The sequence below is a fragment of the Oryctolagus cuniculus genome, chromosome 6 (genome assembly GCF_051225735.1).
Source record: "Oryctolagus cuniculus isolate XC-2025 breed Fujian yellow rabbit chromosome 6, ASM5122573v1, whole genome shotgun sequence".
Lineage (NCBI taxonomy): Eukaryota > Metazoa > Chordata > Mammalia > Lagomorpha > Leporidae > Oryctolagus > Oryctolagus cuniculus.
Window position 1 is genome coordinate 22,360,285 of NC_142872.1, and position 20,402 is coordinate 22,380,686.

The 20,402-nt window shown below is 42.3% G+C and overlaps 1 protein-coding gene across 4 annotated transcripts in view; it reads left to right on the forward strand.

Moving 5' to 3' along the window:
• Positions 1 to 2,303: 2,303 nt before the first annotated feature.
• RAD50 (RAD50 double strand break repair protein) overlaps positions 2,304 to 20,402 on the forward strand; it is an 82,175-nt gene continuing 64,076 nt past the window's right edge. Inside the window, exons 1-2 of one of the 4 annotated variants that reach the window (XM_051843300.3) lie at positions 2,304 to 2,788; positions 4,313 to 4,396. In XM_051843300.3, coding sequence (XP_051699260.2) covers positions 2,660 to 2,788; positions 4,313 to 4,396 — 213 coding nt within the window. In that variant the 5' untranslated portion in view covers positions 2,304 to 2,659. 4 annotated transcript variants of the gene reach the window in all.

The following is a 20,402-nucleotide window of genomic DNA, read 5'->3' on the forward strand; positions in this document are numbered from 1 at the left end:
TCCCTGGCCACAGCAGAGGGCTGGCCTGGAAGAGGGGCAACCGGGACAGAATCCGGCGCCCCGACCGGGACTAGAACCCGGTGTGCCGGCGCTGCTAGGCGGAGGATTAGCCTATTGAGCCGCGGCGCCGGCCAAATGTCTTTTTAAGTTCCATTTTCTATGAATTTTTTGGCATACCTTTGTAATGCAATGGAGAATATTATTCAGCCCTAAGAAGGACCAAAACTCTGACACAGACTACAACATGAATGAGCCTTGAAGACACTACGTTCAGTGAAATAATCCAGTCACAAAGACAAATACTGTACAATTCCACTTCCATGAAGTACTTAAGAGTACTCAAGAATCCAAGACAGAAACTAGAATGCTGGTTGCCAGGAGATAGGAGTGTGGGGGAGGAAAGTGAATTGCTTAGTGGGTACAGAGTTGAAATTTTACAAAAATGGAAAGATTTCTAGAGACGGAAAGTGGGCTCAGTATACTTAATGCCACTGAAATAGGCACTTAAAATTGTTGAAATGGTCTAGTTTATTATTTTTAAAAATAAAGTTTTGAATCGTTTATGGTTCTTAGTTTATTACATAGCCCTTACTATATAATTTCAGTCTGTTTTGTTTCATTGGGAATTTGAAAAAAAAAATTTTTTTTGACAGGCAGAGTGGACAGTGAGAGAGAGAGACAGAGAGAAAGGTCTTCCTTTGCCGTTGGTTCACCCTCCAATGGCCGCCGTGGCCGGCACATCGCGCTGATCCGAAGCCAGGAGCCAGGTGCTTCTCCTGGTCTCCCATGGGGTGCAGGGCCCAAGGACTTGGGCCATCCTCCACTGCACTCCCGGGCCACAGCAGAGAGCTGGCCTGGAAGGGGGGCAACCGGGACAGAGTCTGGCACCCCGACGGGAACTAGAACCCGGGGTGCCGGCGCTGCAAGACGGAGGATTAGCCTATTGAGCCACAGCGCCGGCCCTGAAATATCTGTCACATTGAAGTTTTCTTCCCGACTGGCATACTTCGACTTTTTTAAGTGTATGTGTTAGGTTCTGTATGTGATTTTCTTGAGTTTATGTGGAGAGCATTTTCTAGATTTTTTTCATCTCAATTAGTAATCCAAAAGTTCTCTGATTTTAATTGGCACAATTGTTTTTGTACTTTTTGTAAATTTTCTTGTAGGTGCTTGTATGTGATATCCCTCCATTAAATTTGTTTCCAGGAAAGAAATATCGTCAGTCACTTTTGAGACAGGTAACTTGTTTCCCCTTATTTTAAAGGTATCTGTCCCTATCCTGTGGTGCTGATTCGAGTGGATTTCTTTTGCATTCTTCCTATTTCCAGAACACTTAAACTTTATTTATTTATTTATTTTTGACAAGCAGAGTTAGAGAGAGACAGAGAGAAAGGTCTTCCTTCCGTTGGTTCACCCCCCCAAGTGGCCATGACGGCCGGTGCGCTGTGCTGATCCGAAGCCAGGAGCCTTAAACTTAAAACTTGTTTTAAAAAATGTATTCGAGAGGGCCAGAGAGACAGGCAACGCTCCCATCAGGTGGTTCACTCCCCCAGTGCAGCGGGCCTTCCAGGTCTCCCAGCTACCTGAGCCATGACTGCTGCCTTTTGGGGCTGCATCCGCAGGAAGTTGCCAGCAGGAGCCAGAGCAGGAGCAGAACCGGGTACTGTAATGCGCCGGGGGTGTTTGGACCACTGTGCTAACCGCCTGTTCCTCCCGAAGACTTTGATAGTTTAGTAACAGCATCTGTTTGTGGTCTAGGACGGTTCTCAAACTTCCGGTCTTACACATTTCTTTCTTCATATCCCTAAAACTACTGAGGATCTCAAAGAGAGTTCATGCGAGTGACAACTCTCAATTACCGAATTAGAAATTTAAGATTTTTTTTTTTCTTCTTTTGAAGCACACAAATCCACCAGGAGACATGCCATTAGCCACCACTGCGCTGGCATCATCAGCTGTCACGTGATCACTGGAAAAGAATGCACGTCGGGAGCGGAGCAGTGAAAAAGGCAGTGTCTTGGTGTCGCCGGGAAGTGTTTTTGACAGTAATGGACTCGCGGAATAGGTCTCCGTCCCCTCCAATTCCAAGAGTCGAGGGGGCACGGCTGGAGAAGCGCCGTGGGTCACCAGTCTCGGTCTTCCCTCAGAGTCGGCGGCTTCCGGCGCTGGCCAGCCCCAGCAGGAGGTCGGCAGCCCACCGACACCTGCAGTCCCACGGGGCATCCATTCCCGCCGTCCGCGCCGCCTCAGCTGGACCCGGCGCTGCGCGCGCAGCGCACGCCTCCGACCTCCCGGCGTGCCCCGCGCGTGCGCCGGGGAAGCGTAGCGGAGGCGGGAAGCTGCGAGCGCGCGCGCAGCCGCGGGGTCGCGGGGTTGCTGGGCTTGTGGCGTTCGTCCCCCGCGGGGAGCCCCGGGCTGGTCCCCGCCCGCGCTTTCTCCCGTCAGCCCGGAAGGAAGCAGAGCCCGCGCCCCCTGCGCAGCTCGCCCGGCTGACCTCTCGGCCCTCCCGGGGCGGCGCGGCCGGATCTTCCCGACGCCGGGACCCGCGGGCGCTAGCGTCCCGCCCCCGCCCTGCCGCAGCCTCCCCGCCAACCCTGGTTGAGGACCAAGGGCTTTTTTGTGTAGGTCGTTGGTGTCGAGATAAGAAACGTTTGCAAACATGTCCCGGATTGAAAAGATGAGCATTCTGGGCGTGCGGAGTTTTGGAATAGAGGACAAAGATAAGCAAATTATCACTTTCTTCAGCCCCCTCACGATTTTGGTTGGACCCAATGGGGCGGGGAAGACGGTAAGTCCTGAGCAGCCGTCCTGGAGGGCGCCGGGGAGTGGGACGAGGAGAGGCGTCCCCCGGCCCCGTCACGGAGGCCCAGGAAGTGCCCCTGCGCCCGGCCGCGTGCGGCCTTGGGAGTTCGGGCCCGTGCCGCGGACGCGGCTTCGCCGGAGTCCCGCGAGCCCGGGGCCGCCCCCGCCCCGCTGCACCTGCTCGCAGCCTTCCAGGGTGCCCTGGGGTCTTGGCGCCGTTCCCCCACCAAAGCGTGGTCTCACGCCCTGGCCCTTGTCCCGCTCGGCAGTTCCTTTAAAAAGTTGTAAAATGTAGACAACGGCTCAGAAGCGTTTCTAAGTATGCCGAGTGCCTAGGCGTCCTGAGTGGCTTAACTTGGAACGGAAAGTGGGGCCGTGGGACTTGGCACTGGAAAGCTGGGGGTTGCTGTGAAGATCCCCTCCCCCTCACCCCCAGACCGCTGTGTGTCCTGACTTAAAGCCCTGAGGATGTTTGAGGATTAGAGTGAAGTAAGTTTCAGAAAAGGCGGTGCCAGTAGGGGACAGGATAGCAAGCAGAAGAGTCTAAACGAAACGTTTGAAAGGCGGCGGAAAGAAAGTTGAGTGGTGCATGCCAGGTTCTTGTCTACTTTTGTTCATGTAAAAAAGCTACTGGGGGCCGGCTCTGGCATAGCGAGTAAAGCCGCTGCCTGCAGCGCCGGCATCCCATAGGAGCCCTGGTTCAAGGCCAGGCTGCTCCACTTCCGATCCAGCTCTCTGCTGTGGCCTGGGAAAGCAGTAGGAGATGGCCCAAGACCTTGGGCCCCTGCACACACGTGGGAAACCTGGAAGACATTCCTGGTTCCTGGCTGTGGATCGGCACAGCTCCGGCCATTGTGGCCATTTGGGGAATGAACCAATGGATGGAAGATATCTTTCTCTCTCTCTCTGCTTCTGCCTCTGTAACTCTGCCTTTCAAATAAATAATAAATCTTTAAAAAAGTAAATTCTAATTATGTACTTAGCGTTGTATGACATGCACTGCTGGAAGGCAGGTTAGTGTTTGGAGCACTGGCTGCCTGAATACGAATTTTTTACTTAATCAGTTTTTAGCCATGTGACTCGTGGCAAGTGACGTAGCTGCTCTGTGCGTTAGTTATCTCATTTGTAAAAGGGGGATAAAAATAGTTTCTGTAGCCTGTAGTTACTGTGAGAGTTAAATGATTTATGTTAGTATGGTGCTTGGCACATAGAAAGCTGTAGCTGTTGGCACTTGTTGTTAAAGTACTTTAAGGGTCTTAATTGAAAACAGATTTTTTTTTTTTTTACAAATAATTTATCTTAGGACATCTTAAAGAATTACTGAAACTATACTTATATAGCTTTTCTGTGAACTTGCAGTACTTTTTAAACACCTAATCAAATCTTTATTACAGATTTATAATGGTAAATTTTATCTAATTGTAGTTTTTGTAGTCTTCTTGACATTTTTAATATTTTTGATAAATGCCCATGGTTCTTTTATAACTAATATAATGTTCTGTTTCTTTAGACCATCATTGAATGTCTAAAATATATTTGTACTGGAGATTTCCCTCCTGGAACCAAAGGAAATACATTTGTTCATGATCCTAAGGTAATGGTGCTAAATTTTATATTTTTAAAATAAAATGTTTAATTGTAAATGTGGCAGTAAGGGGCTGGTGCTGTGGCATAGCAGACTAAGCCTCCACCTGCAGTGCAGGTATCCCTTATGGATACCGGTTCAAGGACCAGTTGCTGCACCTCTGATCCAGCTCCCTGCTGGTGGCCTGGGAAAGCCTTGGAAGATGACCCAGGTGCTTGGTGACCTGCACCCGTGAGGGAGACCCGCAAGAAGTTCCTGGCTTCAGATCAGCCCAGCTCTGGCCGTTGCTGCCGTTTGGGGAGTGAACCAGTGGATAGAAGACCTCTCTCTCAGTCTTTGCCTCTCTGTAACTGTGCCTCTCAAATAAATAAATTTTTTTAAAAATAGCAGTTTAAAAAAGTGGTAATACCTTATTACAGAAAACCTGGAAATGGAAGAGTATGAAGAGGTGAAATCACCCCACACAGTCCTGGCACCCAGTGATAACCATTATTGATACGTTCATGTATTTTCTCCTCCTCTACATGCTGCTTTACATAGCTGAGGTCATACTCTAATTTTTTTTTTCAGTGAAGACAGTCTTTATTGTCTGTATACCAAATAATATGGTATCTCCACATTTTTGTATACCCTGTATACATTAACTTCCATGTATGTGGAATTTGCCTTTCTGTGTCTGGCTTATTTCCCTTAATATAATGATCTCCAGTTCCATCCGTTTTCTTGCAAAGTCAGGATTTCGCTGAGTAATATTCCACATATATTTATCATATTTTCTGCATTCTGTAATCAGTTGATAGACATCTAGGTTGACTGCATATTTCTGTTTTTGTGAATTGGGTTGCAATAAACATGGGACTATAGATATCTCTTAGTTTTCAAAGTATGATGGGTACTTCACGAAGCCTTTAGATTATTGACAGACCCAATAAATAGATTAAAAAGTCATTATGTTAATTTCTTATGGAGCTGTAAAAAATTACTACAAACTGTGTGGCTTAAAACAACAGAAATTTACTGTCTCAGTTCCAGAAACCAGAAGTCTAAAATCAAGGTATTGGCAAGATCTGGCTGTCTCCTGAGAATTCTGGGTCAGTTTCCTTCCTTGCCTCTACCTTGTTTCTGGTGGCATCCTCCTCTCTGTCTTGTCCAAATATCTCTCTTATGATGACCCAGTATTGGATCCAGGTCCATCTTACTTCAGTATGACCTCACCTTTATGTGACAAATTGCTTGTGTGAATAAAGTCACATTTTGAGGTTCAAAGGAAATGTAGATTCTGGGGGGACACCTTCAACTCAGTACAGCTGATGTTTGCCTGCAGACTAGTTTTTTTTTCCTTCCCTCCACCCCCAGAAACCTTTTATTTAAGGTGTTCAAACTTCATGAATTTCATAAATAAAACTTTAGAAACATAGTGATTCTTCCCACAATACCTGCCTTCCTACCTGCTCTCCTACCCTTCTTCCTCCCTCTCCTAGTCCCATTTTATTTTTTACTAAACTATTTTCAATTAACTTTATAATACAGAAGATTAACTCTATACTAAGTAAATAGTTCAACAAATCATGCTCTAATTTTGTATTTGTTTTTTCCCCCCACTAAATGTTATATAATCTTACGTCATTAGGAATTTATAACACATTGTTAATTTGGATGTTTAGTACATGGATGCTTTTAGTCTTTATACTTTTTTTTTTGCCTGGAGTATTTTCTGCCTAAAATGTGTAATTTTTGTGGGCTTTTTTTTCCTTAAAGATTTATTTGTTTGAAAGGGTGTTATAGAAAGAGAGGAAGACAAAGATCTTCCATCTACTGGTTCACTCCCCAAATGGCCTCAATGGCCAGGGATGGGCCAAGGCTGAAGCCAGAACTCCAAAAGTCCATCTGAGTCTCCTACGTGGGTGGCAGGGAACCAAATAGTTGAGCCATCCTCTGCTTTCCCAGGCTCATTAGCAGGGAGCAGAATAGGAAGTGGAGCAGTCAGGACACCAATGGCTGCCCATATGGGATGCAGGCATTGATTTAAATCGCTATACCACAACATGGATCCCCATTTTATGGACACAGGTAGTTACATAGTTTTCTAACATTGAGATTGCTTTTATTTTTGCATTAAAATGTACCATGATAAAAATAGTTGTGTGTGAATCTTTGATTTATGGTGTTTATTAGTATGTGTGAAGGGCATAACATTTGGCTTTTACATTTTTCTTGCTGCATATATAAATAAAAACCATATATACACACATATTACATGTATAAATATGTGTGTATATATATTTATGTTAATGAAGTCATGGAGCTTGTCAATATTCTCTGTCCCTAGTCCTACTATGTTAAGAGTTCATTGTGTCTTTCAGACTTTTTCCGTGTGTTTGTGTCATGCTTATGTGAGTATATAAATAAGTGTGTGTATTTTAGTACATCAATAAAATTTTATTTTACCATTGTACAAATTGAGAACATACTGTGGATCTCTTAATCGACACACACTGTTAATTGTTTAATTGATGCTCTGTTAATAATCATTTAAGTAGTTTCCACTTTTGTGTGACTAAAGATTACCTTGTAATTTAAGATATTTATAATTATTCCTCTTAAAAGTGGTAATACCATTGTAGACTACTGAGTCCTCTGTACAGTGACTATGTACTCCTCTCTCCTTAAACTCTTCTCAATTAATGATCTTGTACTTTATTGAGGAATAGGAGGAATCAAATGCAAATTCCCTCATTTTACAGTCATAAAATCTATCAAACTACCCCACATATGTATGCAAACTGTTCTGCTCTATTATGGGGAAAATTGTTGCTGTGTTTACCTCAGCATCAACTCATCATAGAAGCTGGTTCCCATCCATCCCGCGTTTAGTCTGAGATTTTGCTGTTTGTTCCTTCTCTATCTTGTATCAATAGTTTGTCCTTTTTGGAATCATTCACATCAGGATATAAACATTCTCTGGTAGCTCCAATGTTGAAACAAAAAAACCTCTCCCTTGAGGCTGGTGTTGTGGCTATACTGGCATCCATAAAAGCACTGGTTTGAGTCCTGGCTGTTCTACTTCTGCTCTGGCTCCCTGATAATGGGCCTGAGAAAGCAGCGGAAGATAGTGCAAGTGTTTGGGTTCCTGCCATTGTGATGGAGTACCAGGCTCCTGGCTTCAGCCTGGCCCAGCCCCAGCTGTTTGAACCTTTTGGGGAGTGAACCAGCAGATGGAAGCTCGCTTGCTCGTCACTCTCTCTGTCTTTCAAATAAATAGATCTTTCAAAAAAAGAAAAAAAAAATCTCTCCCTTTACTCCAAATAACCACTACCTTTTTTGTCTTCCAGTTTTAGCAAAATTGACTTATTTTCTCTTCGTTCTGCTCTCCAAATTTTCTTTTTTTTTTTCTTTCCAGTACAACTGATCTTAAAAGGTCACCAGTAATCTTGATGGTGCCACATAGAATGGTCAATTTCTTTTTTTCCCCCAGAAACTTTAAGGAAGACAAACTTTATGCATCTCATAAGTACAACTTTAAGAACATAGTGATTCTTCCCACTCTATTCCTCCTCTCTCTGCTATTCCCATTCTTATTTTTACTAAGATGTATTTTCAATTAATTTTATACACATACAGTTATAGTAAGTAAAAAAAAATAGTATGAAAAAAAATTTCCTCAGTTGTCAAGAAACTGTTCAAAGTTCATTGAATCTCAAAGTGTCAGTTTCACATCTATAGATTACCTTTTAAGGTGCTCTGTTAGTTACCACAGATCAGGGAGAACATATGGTATTTGTCATTTTGGGACTGGCTTATTTCACTAAGTGTGATGTATTCCAGTTTCATTCATTTTGCAAATGATAGGATTTCATTTTTTTTTACTGCTGTGTAGTATTCCATGGTGTACATATCCCATACTTTCTTTATCTAGTCTTCAGTTGATGGACACTTGGGTTGATTCCATATCTTAGCTATTGTGAATTGAGCTGCAATAAACATGGGTAAATTCCCAGGAGTGAGCTGGCTGGGTCATATGGTAGGTCTATATTCAGATTTCTGAGGTATCTCCATACTGCCCTCCACAGTGACAGTACCAGTTTATATTTCCACCAACAATGGATTAGGGTACCTTTTTCGCCACATCCTCAACAGCATTTGTTTTTTGATTTTTGTATGAAAGCAAATTCTTTTTTCTGTTTTTAAAGATTTATTTATTTTGAAAGGTAGAGTTACAGAGAGAGGGAGGGAAAGGGGAGGGGGTCTTCCATCCATTGGTTCACTTCCCAAATGGCCGCAATGATCAGAGCTGGGCTGGTCCGGAGCCAGGAGCTTCTGGGTCTCCCATGTGAGTGTAGGGGCCCAAGTACTTGGGCCATCCTCTGCTACTTTCCCAGGCACATTAGCAGGGAGCTGGATCGGAAGTGGAGTAGCTGGGACTTGAATCTGTACCCATATGGGATGCTGACATTTCAGGCAGTGGCTTTACCCACTAAACCACAGTGCTGGCCCCTTGAAAGCCATTCTGACTGGGGTTAGGTGAAACCTGATTGTGTTTTGATTTGCATTTTCTGGAAGGCTAGTGATCCTGAGCATTTTTTTTATGTGTCTGTTGGCCATTTGGATTTCCTCTTTTGAAAAATGCCTTTTTCAGTCCTTTGCCCATTTCTTAACTGGGTTGTTTTGTTGTTGAGTTTCTTGATCTCTGTATATTCTGGTTATTAATCCTTTACCAGTTGCATAGTTTGCAAATAATTTTTCCCATTTTGTCAGTTGCCTCTTCACTTTGCTGAGTGTTTCTTTTGCATTGTAGAAGCTTCTCAGTTTGATATAATCCCATTTGTCAGTTTTGGCTTTGATTGCCTGTGCCTCTGGAGTCTTTTACAGGTTCTTTGCCTATGCCAATGTCCTGCAGGGTTTCCCCCATGTTCTCTAATAATTTGGTGGTACTGGGTTGTGGGATTTAGGTCTTTTATCCATTTTGAGTGGCTTTTAGTGTGAGGTATAAGATGGGGTCTTGCTTCATGCTTCTGCATGTGGAGATCCAGTCTTCCCAGCACCAGTTGTTGGAGACTGTCCTTGCTGCAGGGATTGCTTTTAGCTGCTTTGTCAAAAGTAAGCTGGTTGTAGATGTGTGGATTGTTTTCTGGCATTGCTATTCTGTTCCATTGGTCTATCCATCTATTTTTGTACCAGTACCAAGCTGTGGGTTTTTTTTGTTGTTGTTGTTTTTACTTGACAGAGTTAAAGAAAGAAGGAGAGGCAGGGCTGGGGGGGGGGGGTGTCTTCCATTTGCTGGTTCACTCCCCAGTCGGCCACAATGGCTGGAGCTGTGTGGATCTGAAGCCAGGAGGTCTCCCACGTGGGTGCAGGGGCCCAAGAACTTGGGCCTTCTTCTGCTTTCCCAGGCCATAGCAGAGAGCTGGATCAGAAGTGGAGCAGCCATAACTCCTACCGGCGCCCATATGGGATGCTGGACTGCAGGTGGCTACTTTACCTACTATACCCCCAAGCTGTTTTGATTGTAACTGCCCTATTGTCTTGAAATCTGGTATTGTGATGCCTCTTGCTTTGTGTTTGTTGTATAAGATTGCTTGAGCTACTTAGGGTCTCCTGTGTTTCCATATGAATTTCAGCAATGTTTTGTCTATATCTCAGAAGATGTCCTTGGTATTTTGATTTGTGTGGCATTGAATCTGTGCATTGCTTTTGGCAGTATGGGCATTTTGATATTCTTTCCAGTCCATAAACTTGGAAGATTTTTCCACTTTTTTGTATGTCGTGTCTGTTTCTTTAATGTTTTGTAATTCTCATCATAGAGATCTCTGATATCCTTGGTTTAAATTTATTCCAAGGCATTTGATTTTTTTTTATCGCTCTTGTGAATGGGATTGGTCTTAGAAGTTCTTTCTCAGCCATGGCATTGTCTGTGTTTAGAAAGGCTGTTGATTTCTGTGTATTGATTCTGTATCCTGCTACTTTACCAAACTCTTCTTTGAGTTCCAATAGTCTCTCAGTGGAGTCTTTTGGATCCCCTATATATAGAATCATGTCATCTGTGGATAAGGATAGTTTGACTTCTTCCTTCCCAATTTGTATCCCTTTGATTTCTTTTTCTTGCCTAATAGCTCTGGTTAAAACTTCCAGGACTATATTGAAAATCAGTGGTAAGAGTGGGCATCCTTGTCTGGCTCCAGATCTCAGTGGGAATGCTTCCAACTTTTCCCCATTAAATAAGATGCTGGCTGTGGGTTTGTCATAAATTATCTTGATTGTGTTGAGGAATGGTCCTTCTATACACAATTTGCTTAAAATTTTCATCAATGAAAAGGTATTGTAATTTATAAAATGTTTGTATCTGTTGAGATAGTCAATGTGGTTTTTATTATTCAATTTGTTAGTGTTATATATCACATTGATTGATTTGGGAATGTTGAACCATCCCTGCATACCAGGGATAAATCTTGCTTGGTCCAGGTGAATGATGTTTCTGATGGGTTGTTTGATTCGGTTGACTAGAATTTTGTTGAGGATTTTTGTGTCTGTGTTCCTCAGGGAAACTGGTCTGTAGTTCTCTTTCTCTGTTGTATCTTTTTCAGGTTTAGGAATTAAGGTGATGCTGGCTTCATAGAAGGAACTTGGGAGGAGTCCCTCCCTTTGAATTATTTTAAATAGTTTGAGAAGAACTAGGGTTAGTTCTTTAAACGTCTGGTAGAATTCAGCAGTGAAGCTGTCCAGTCCTGGGCTTTTCTTTGTTGGGAGAGTGTCTGTCTTTATTACTGATTCAATTTCCATCTTGGTTATGGGTCTGTTTAGGTTTTCTCTGTCTTCGTGGTTCAATTTAGGTAGGTTGTTTGTGTCCGGGAAGCTATCCATTTCTTCTAGGTTTCCTGATTTGGTGGCATACAGCTCTTTGTAGTAATTTCTGATGAATCTTTTTATTTTTGTGGTGTCTGGTGTTAAATTTCCTTTTCATCTCTAATTTTATTGATTTGGGTTGTTTCCCTCTTTTTTTGGATTAGTTGGGCCAATGGCATGTCAGTTTTGTTAACTTTTTCAAAAAACCAGCTCTTCGTTTTGTTGATCTTTTGTATTTTTTTGTTTGTTTCAATTTTGTTTACTTCTTCTCTATTTCTTCTACTAGCTTTGGGTTTGGTTTGCTGTTGTTTTTCTAGGTCTTTGAGATGCATTCATAGCTCATTTGTTTGGTGCCTTTCCAATTTCTTGGTGTAGGCACCAATTGCTATAAACTTTCTTCTTAACACTGCTTTTGCTGTATGCCATAGTTTTGATATGTTGTCTTGTCTTCATTTGTTTCCAGAATTTTTTTTTTTTCTTCAATGACCCAGTGTTCATTTGGGAGTGTGTTGTTCAGTCTCTATGTGTTTGCATGTGTTCTAGAGATTCTTGAATTGTTGATTTCCAACTTCATTCTGTTGTGGTCAGAGGAGATGCATGGTATGATTTTGATTTTTTTGAATTTGCTGAGGCTTGCTTTATGGCCTAGCATGTGGTCTATCCTAGAGAAAGTTTCATGCACTGGTGAGATGAGTATGTATTCTGCAACTGTAGGATGAAAAATTCTATAGATATGTTAGGTCCATTTGGTCTGTGTGTCGATTAACTCTTTTGTTTCCTTGCTGAATTTCTGTCTGATCTGTCCATTGCTGAAAGTAGGGTATTAAAGGCCCCCATTACTATTGTATATGCAAGTCTGTGTCTCCCGTTAGATCTATTAACATTTGTTTTAAATAGCCAGGTGCCCTGTAATTAGGTGCATATATATTTAAAAATAGTTGAATTAATCCTTAGTCATTACATAATGACCTTCTTTATCTCTTAACAGTTTTTCTGTGAAAATCTATTTTGTCTGATATTAGAATGGATGCACTAGCTCTTTTTTGGTTTCTGTTAGCATGGAATATCTTTTTCCATCCTTTCACTTTCTTTATTTTTTTTTAAAGGTTTATTTTATTTATTTGAAAGGGTTACAGAGAGGTAGAGACAGAGAGCAGCTGGGTCTCGAACCAGTGCCCATATGGGATGCCGGTGCTTCAGGCCAGGGCATTAACTCGCTGTGCCACAGCGCCGGCCCCCCATCCTTTCACTTTCATTCTGCACGTATTTTTGTTGGTGTTGTTTCTTGTAGGCAGCAAATAAGCAGGTTTTGCTTTTTAATCTGTTCAGCCAGTCTGTATCTTTTAATTGGAGAATTAAGGCCATTTATATTCAAGGTGACCATTGATAAGTAATGACTTGACCCTGCCATTTTTCCATAAATATTACTATTGTTTACTTTGGATTTTTTTTTGTACTTTAACTGGGAGATTTTCTGCCTTCACTTTCTTTCATAGTGATGACCATGTTTCTATGTTTCTGTGTGTAGCACATCCTTAAACATCATTTGTAAGGCTGGATGAGTGGTGACAAATTCTTTCAATTTCTGTTATGGAAGGTCTTTATTTCACTTTCATTCATAAATGAGAGCTTTGTGGGGTCAAGTATTCTGGATTGACAGATTTTTTTCTCTTAACACTTGGAATATATCTTGCCAGAATGGTCAGTTTCTAATTCTCATTGACTTGTAACAGATTTGCTGCAGCTGGTTATTCCTTTTTTAAGAAGATATTTCTGTCTTGAGTTCTGTGACACACCATCATCTCACAGGTTTCTCTGCTGTCATTGGCCATGTCTTAGTCTTTGCTAGTTCTGCTTTTGTTTAATTCTAAATGCTGGTATGCCTGAAGACTCAGTCCTCTGCATACTGCTTTATTCTCTATCTCTTCTCTTCTTGGGTAACCTCATCCACTCTCAGGACATTAAGTACTAGAAGTGTGCTTGTGACTCCCAAATGTAGGTATTTAATTTTTACCTTTCCTAAGCTCTGGAAATATGTGTCTGGCATGGTTTTGTTTTCTAATATTTAATGGGCTTGTCAAATTAACACATTCAAAACAGAACTCTTCATTCCCTGTACACCCATCTTTCCCACATCCTAAGCCTGCTACCACTTCAGAGCTCTTGCAATTCAGTAAATGCTGTAATCATCCACACAATTGCTCATGGTAAAACCTGTGCGCCATCCTTCATTGATTTTTTTATCCTAGCTGTTTACAAATCATAAGCAATTCTGAACTACTCTTCTGAAAATATGTCCAGAATTTGTCCATTCCATCACCACTGCCTTCCTGGTCCATGTCACTGTAATCTTCTCTTTGAACTATTACAGTAATCTTCTAACTTGTCATTCTTGAAGCTTTTTTTTTTTTTTTTTTTTTTTTTTGACAGGCAGAGGGGACAGTGAGAGACAGAGACAGAGAGAAAGGTCTTCCTTTGCCGTTGGTTCACCCTCCAATGGCCGCCGCAGCTGGTGCGCTGCGGCCGGCGCACCGCGCTGATCCGATGGCAGGAGCCAGGTACTTCTCCTGGTCTCCCATGGGGTGCAGGGCCCAAGGACTTGGGCCATCCTCCACTGCACTCCCTGGCCGCAGCAGAGAGCTGGCCTGGAAGAGGGGCAACCGGGACAGAATCCGGCGCCCCGACCGGGACTAGAACCCGGTGTGCTGGCGCCGCAAGGAGGAGGATTAGCCTAGTGAGCCACGGCGCTGGCTGAAGCTCTTCTTTTTCATACACCAGAGTTACCTTTTAATGCTCTTTCAAGCAGCAAGCAAATTGTCCAAAATCTTAGGGAAGACTATTATATTCACTGTTAATACCAAGTTTAAGTCTTAATTGTTTTATTTAGAAAGCTTTTATTTAATGAATACAATTTTTATAGGTAGTTTTAGGAATATAGTGGTTCTTTCTCCCATACCCGCCCTCCCACCTCAACTCCTATCCCACCTCCTACTGCCTCTCCCACCCCATTCTTCATTAAGGTTCATTTTTAATTATCTTTATCTATAGAAGACCAACTCTATACTAAGTAAAGATTTGCACCCACACACACAGACACCTGAAATGTAAAGTAGTTTGTAGACAAGTTTTACTGTTAATTTTCACCATACAACTCATTAAGAACGGAGGTCCTACGTGGGGAGTAAGTGCACGGTGACTCCTGTTGTTGATTTAACAACTGACACTCTTATGGTGTCAGTAATCTCCCTAGGCTCTTGTCATGAGCTGCCAAGGCTATGGAAGCCTCTTGAGTTCACAAACTCCATTCTAAGGTTGATTTTAAAGCTTGATAAGATCGAATGGGGAATGAATAGAGACAAGAGGTCCAGTACCTGAACCTAGAGTGCTAGAGCTAATGTATTCAAAAATTGGGAAGAGGAGGAGCAGCCAGAAAAAAATACTAGAAGAGGGCTAATAAAGAGGAAAGTGGGGAGAGTGATGTCTTGGAAGACAGAATACAGTGTTCTGAGGAAGTAGCCATTAATTGTGTCCACATTTGTTAATGGCTTGAGACAAGTTTTTGAATATGTGGAGTCCAATTAGTGTTACAGTTAAAACCAATTTCAGTAATCAGAAGAGGTGATAAGGCAGTGAAACAATTACTTTGAGTTTTGCTGTAACTAACTGTGGAGATTTTCAGGATAAAGGAGGGTTTTGTTGGTTATTGTCCTTGCTTTGTGCTTGTCAAATTGGATTGCACTAGAACATTCATAGACTCAACTGGATAGAGGGAAAAATTGATGCTAGTGAGGGGGTAGTTGCAAAACCAGCTCCTTGTGTAGGCAAGAAGAGATATGATCCATTCCCCAACTGGAGGGATGAACAGCATATGCTATTTATTAAATGTAACAGACTGGTGGGCAGAGTGTTAAGAAGGGTTATTAGTAGAGGAATGGAGAAGCTCTCCTATGGCTTCTGTATTGTCAGTGAAAAAAGAAGTGAGATCATTGCTTGCAAAAGGATTGATTGAGACTTGGAAAGATGCAAAGTACTTTTTACCTCAGAGTAAATTGGGGAAGTGTTGCAAGGGTGCATGACAATGTCAGGGGGTTACTTGAGGTTTATGTGTGAAAATTTAAAGGGAAATCAGTCATCATGGTTGTGTATGTTTTCTTCAGTCTTGTTGAATTGATCAATGGAAAGCACTGAGTAAACAAAGAAGTTGAGTTAAACCAAGGTTGAGAATGTTCCTGGCAAATGCAGTGAAAGGAGTGAGACAAGGAATTGACTGCATGCTTAACGTTCACCACTTTGGTCAACTGCCTGTATGTAGTGAATGTCTCACCACTGTCCAGGTTCTAGTACCTCATGGTGGGCTGATTCTACCACCATATGCAAACCCTCTTCAGCCTGCTGAGACTCTGACTTGTTCCTCCTTCCTTCACCTGATGCTTTCCCCTGTGTGTGTGCCCTGATAGCCCATGCTGGATCATTTCCTCATTCTCTATCCATGTTCTGATACCCTCTAGGCACTGACATTTTCTTTTTTCCTCCCTTCCCCTCCCCTCCCCTCCCTTCCCTCCCTTTCTTCCAAGTAATTTTTTTTTTTTTTATTTATTTGAAAGACATACTTACAGGGGATGGGGTGAAGGTGAGAGAGACATAGAACTTCCATCTGCTAGTTCACTCTTCAAATGACTGCAGTGGCCAGGGCTTGGTCAGGCTGAAGCTAGGATCCTGGAATTCCATCCAGGTCTCACACATGGTTGTCAAGGGCACAAGAAATTGGGCCATCTTCTTTCCCAAACAAATTAGCAGGGAACTGGATTGAAAGTGGAACAGCTTGGACTTGAACGGATGCTCATGTGGGATGCCAGCGTTGCAGCCAGCAGCTTAACCTGGTGCTCCATAACACCAGCCTCTGACATTTTCTTTTTTTTTTCTTTAAGGATTTATTTGTTTGAAAGGTGGAATTACAGAGAGAGACAGAGACAGAGAAGGTCAGATTTCCATCTGCTGATTCACTCCCCAAATGGCTGCAACTGCTGGGGTTGGGCTGTACTGTAGCCAGGAGCCCGGAATTCCATCCAGGTCTTCCACGTGGGTGTCAGGGACCTGAGTACTCAGGCCATCTTTTGTTGCTTTCTCAGACATATTAGTAGAGAGCCAGGTGTACACTGGAGTAGCTAGGAACTGGTGTCCGAATGGGTGCCCTGCATCAAAGGCAGGGCCTTAACCCTCTGTGCCACAATGGCAGCCCCTCTTTATTCTTCAGAATTTGTTTATTTGAAAGAGTAACAAGAGAGAAAGAGATCTCCAGTGGTTCACTCCCTAAATGACTGCAACAACCACATCTGACTAAGCTGAATCCAGGAGCCAGTAACTCCATCTGGGTCTCCTAGGTGGGTAGCAGGGAGCCAAGCACTTGAGAGTCATCTCCTGCTGCCTACCCAGGTGCATTAATAGGAAGGTAGATCAGAAGCAGAGTAGCCAGGGCTTGTACTGGCACTCCAGCAGGTTACTTCTTTTTTATTCATTTGAGAGGTAGAGTTACAGCCAGACAAAGGGAGAGACAGACAGAAAGGTTTTCTGTCTGCTGGTTCACTCCCCAAATGGCGACAACAGCTGGAGCTGGGCCAGTCAGGAGCCAGGAGTTTGTTCTGGGTCTCCCATGCGAGTGCAGGGCTGCAAATGCTTGGGCCATCCTGTGCTGCTTTCCCAGGCCATAAGAGTCACTAGAGGAGTGGTGAGGCCTTGAACTGGTGCCCATATGGGATCCTGGTGCTACAGGTGAAGGCTCAGCCTACTACACCACAGTGCTGGCCCCAGCAGGTGACTTCTTGAAGGCTGCCCTCTCCTCTGTGATCTGAACACCCAAACTGTTTCTTCCAAGGTGGACTCTTTTCCTCCTGGGCTCGGTCATCTCTGCTGATGAATGCCTTTTCCAGAAAACATTACAGGACTTCTCATGCCCTTGGACTCTTGAAGCCCTGTGCCAGACCGTCTCCCCATGTATATCTCCTCCTTAGCCTGCTGAAGTTCAGTTACCCCACTCTAGGATGAGCTACTATGTCTCCCCACCTCCTCCAACCTTCCTCCTGCCCCATTTGTAGGACTAAGTGGTTTGGAAAAGAAGAATTTTTTTAATTATCATTATTTTGGTTAGAAATAATTCTGATGTATAAAACAATTTATTTGCCTTAACATGTTAATGCAGTCTATTTTTGAAAAATAAAACAGTTCCTTTTAAAGTGATCTTTCCTCAGTAGAACAGCAACAACAATATTGTGATAGAAATAGTACACGGCACCCTTCGCTTAAATTTGCCGAATACATTTATCTTTTTTTTTTTTTTCATTTTTAGTTTGACTTTATATACAAAAGTCCAACTTCATGCTATGCATAGACTGCAAAAGTTTGCACCTAGGAACACACACAACATATAGAGTACAGTTTGGGAGCAAAATTTGTAATCGATTCTCATAGCACAACTCATTGTAGATGGAGGTCCTATATGGGGAGTTAAGTGCACAGTGACTTCTGTTGTTTCTTTAACAATTAACACTCTTATTTGTGATGTCAGTGATGTCTTGCCATGGGCTGCCAAGGCTATGAAAGCCTTCTCTGACCATGGACTCCACAGGTATTTGGGCATGGCCATAAACAAAGTGGATGTTCTCTCCTCCCTTCAGAGAAGAGTACATCCTTCTTTGATGACCCTTTCTTTCCATTGAAGCCTCACAAGGATCCTTCTTGTAGGATATTTTTTGCCACAGTGTCTAGGCTTTCCGCGCCTGAAATGCTCTCACAGGTCTTTTAGCCAGAACAGGAAGCCTCAAGGGTTGATTCTGAGGTCAGTGTTATTTACAGCAAATGTCATTCTAGAAGTCTGCTGTGTGGATGCTTCCCTTATTGGACTTTCCTTCCTTTCTAACTCTGTTGTTATTACCAGGCACTTGATGTTATTTATATGATCACTTTTACACTTAAATCCATCTATCTATATGTTGACTTTGACATTTAATATCATTTTAACAGTTAAGATGGCATTTAAACCACCAATTTTTATGGATTTAGAGTCCCATGAAAGTTTCTAGGCTGTACCCTTAGAAGTAAGTCCGTAGGACTGTATGCAGAACTATACTGCTTTACAGTTAGAGACTACCTCCTTCATCTCTTATTCCCCCTCTTATTTTTAACAGGGATCTTTTCCAATTTACTTAAAATACATATATAGTTAATTCTATGTTACATGAGGAGTTCAGCATATAATATGAAGAAAAGAAAAAAACAACAAAAAGAGCAAAACAAAACAAAAACAAAAAGGACATACAAAATAAAAAGTAACAGTGATAAACTGTCCCTCAGCAGTCAGGTCAAGGACTATTCCAGTCATTGATTCTAAAAGTGTCAATTTTGCTTCTATAACTTTCATTTTAGGAGCACAATTAATTCTCCCAAATCAGGGAGAGCATATCGTATTTGTCTCTTTGGGACTGGGTTATTTCACTAAGTATGAGGTTTTCCAGCTTGCTCCATTTTATTGCAGATGATCAGATTTCATTCTTTTTTACTGCTGTGTAGTATTCCATAGTGTACATATCCCACAGTTTCTTTATCCAGTCTTCGGTTGATGGGCATTTAGGTTGCTTCCATGTCTTAGCTATTGTGAATTGAGCTGCAGTAAACATGGAGGTGCAGATAGTTCTTTTGTTTACTGATTTCATTTCCTTTGGGTAAATTCCCAGGAGTGGGATGGCTGAGTCATATGGTAAGTCTATGTACAGATTTTTGAGGTATCTCCATACTGTATTCCATAGTGGCTTTACCAGTTTACATTTCCACCAACTGTGGGTTCGGGTGCCCTTTTCCCCACATCCTCTCCAGCATTTGTTGGTTGTTGATTTCTGTGTGACGGCCGCTGTAACTGGGGTGAGGTGAAACCTCATTGTGGTTTTGATATGCATTTCCCTGATGGTTAGAGATCCTGAACATTTTTTCATGTGTCAGTTTGCCATTTGGATTTCCTCTTTTGAAAAATGCCTATTAAAGTCCTTGGCCCTCCCCTTCCAGTGCTGGAAGGGGAGGAATAAACTAAGCACCAGATTGAGTCATTCAACCATGAGCACTTCTGCCCTGCTGCGTACCAAGAATTGGCCCATGCCATTCATCAAAAACCCTTTGGAAATTCAAAGAGATTTACTAAAATATAGCATGTAATAATCCATGAAATAAAGAACTCAAACATTAAAAAAAAAGTCCTTGGCCCTTCTGTTAACTGGGTTGCTTGTTTTGTTACTGTGGAGTTTCTTGATCTCTTTATAGATTCTAATTATTAATCCTTTGTTGGTTGTGTAATTTGGAAATAATTTCTCCCATTCTATTGGTTGCCTCTTCTCTTTCCTGTTTGTTTTGCTGCACATAAGCTTCTCAATTTGAGTTAATCCCATTTGTTCATTTTGACTTTGACTACCTGTGCTTCTGGGGTCTTTTCCAGGAATTCTTTGCCTGTGCCAGTGTCTTGAAGAGTTTCCCCAATGTTCTCAATTAGTTTGATGGTGTCATGGCATAGATTTAGATCTTTAATCCATGTTGAGTGGATTTTTGTTTGTGGTATAAGGTAGGGGTCTTGCTTCATGCTTTTACATGTGGACATCCAGTTTTCCCAGAACCATTTGTTGAAGAGACTGTCCCTGTTGCAGGGGTTGGTTTTAGCTCCTTTGTCGAATATAAGTTGATTGTAGATATTCGGATTGATTTCTGGGGTTTCTATTCTGTTCCATTGGTCTATTCCTCTGTTTTTGTACCAATACCAGGCTGTTTTGATTATTACTGCCTTGTAGTATGTCTTGAATTCTGGTATTGTGATGCTACTGGATTTGTCAGTTTGTTAATTTGATGTATCACATTGATTGATTTTTGAATGTAACCATCCCTGCATATCAGGGATAAATCCCACTTGGTCCGGGTGAATGATCTTTCTGATGTGTAGTTGGATTTGAATGGCCAGGATTTTGTTGAGTGTTTTTGCATTTTTGTTCATCGGGGTGATTGGTCTATAGTTTTCTTTCTCTGTGTGTCTTTTCTGGGTTTAGGAATTAAAGTGATATTGGCTTCATAGAAAGAATGTGGGAGGATTCCCTCCCTTTCAATTGTTTTGAATAATTTGAGAAGAACTGGGGTTAGTTCTTCTTTA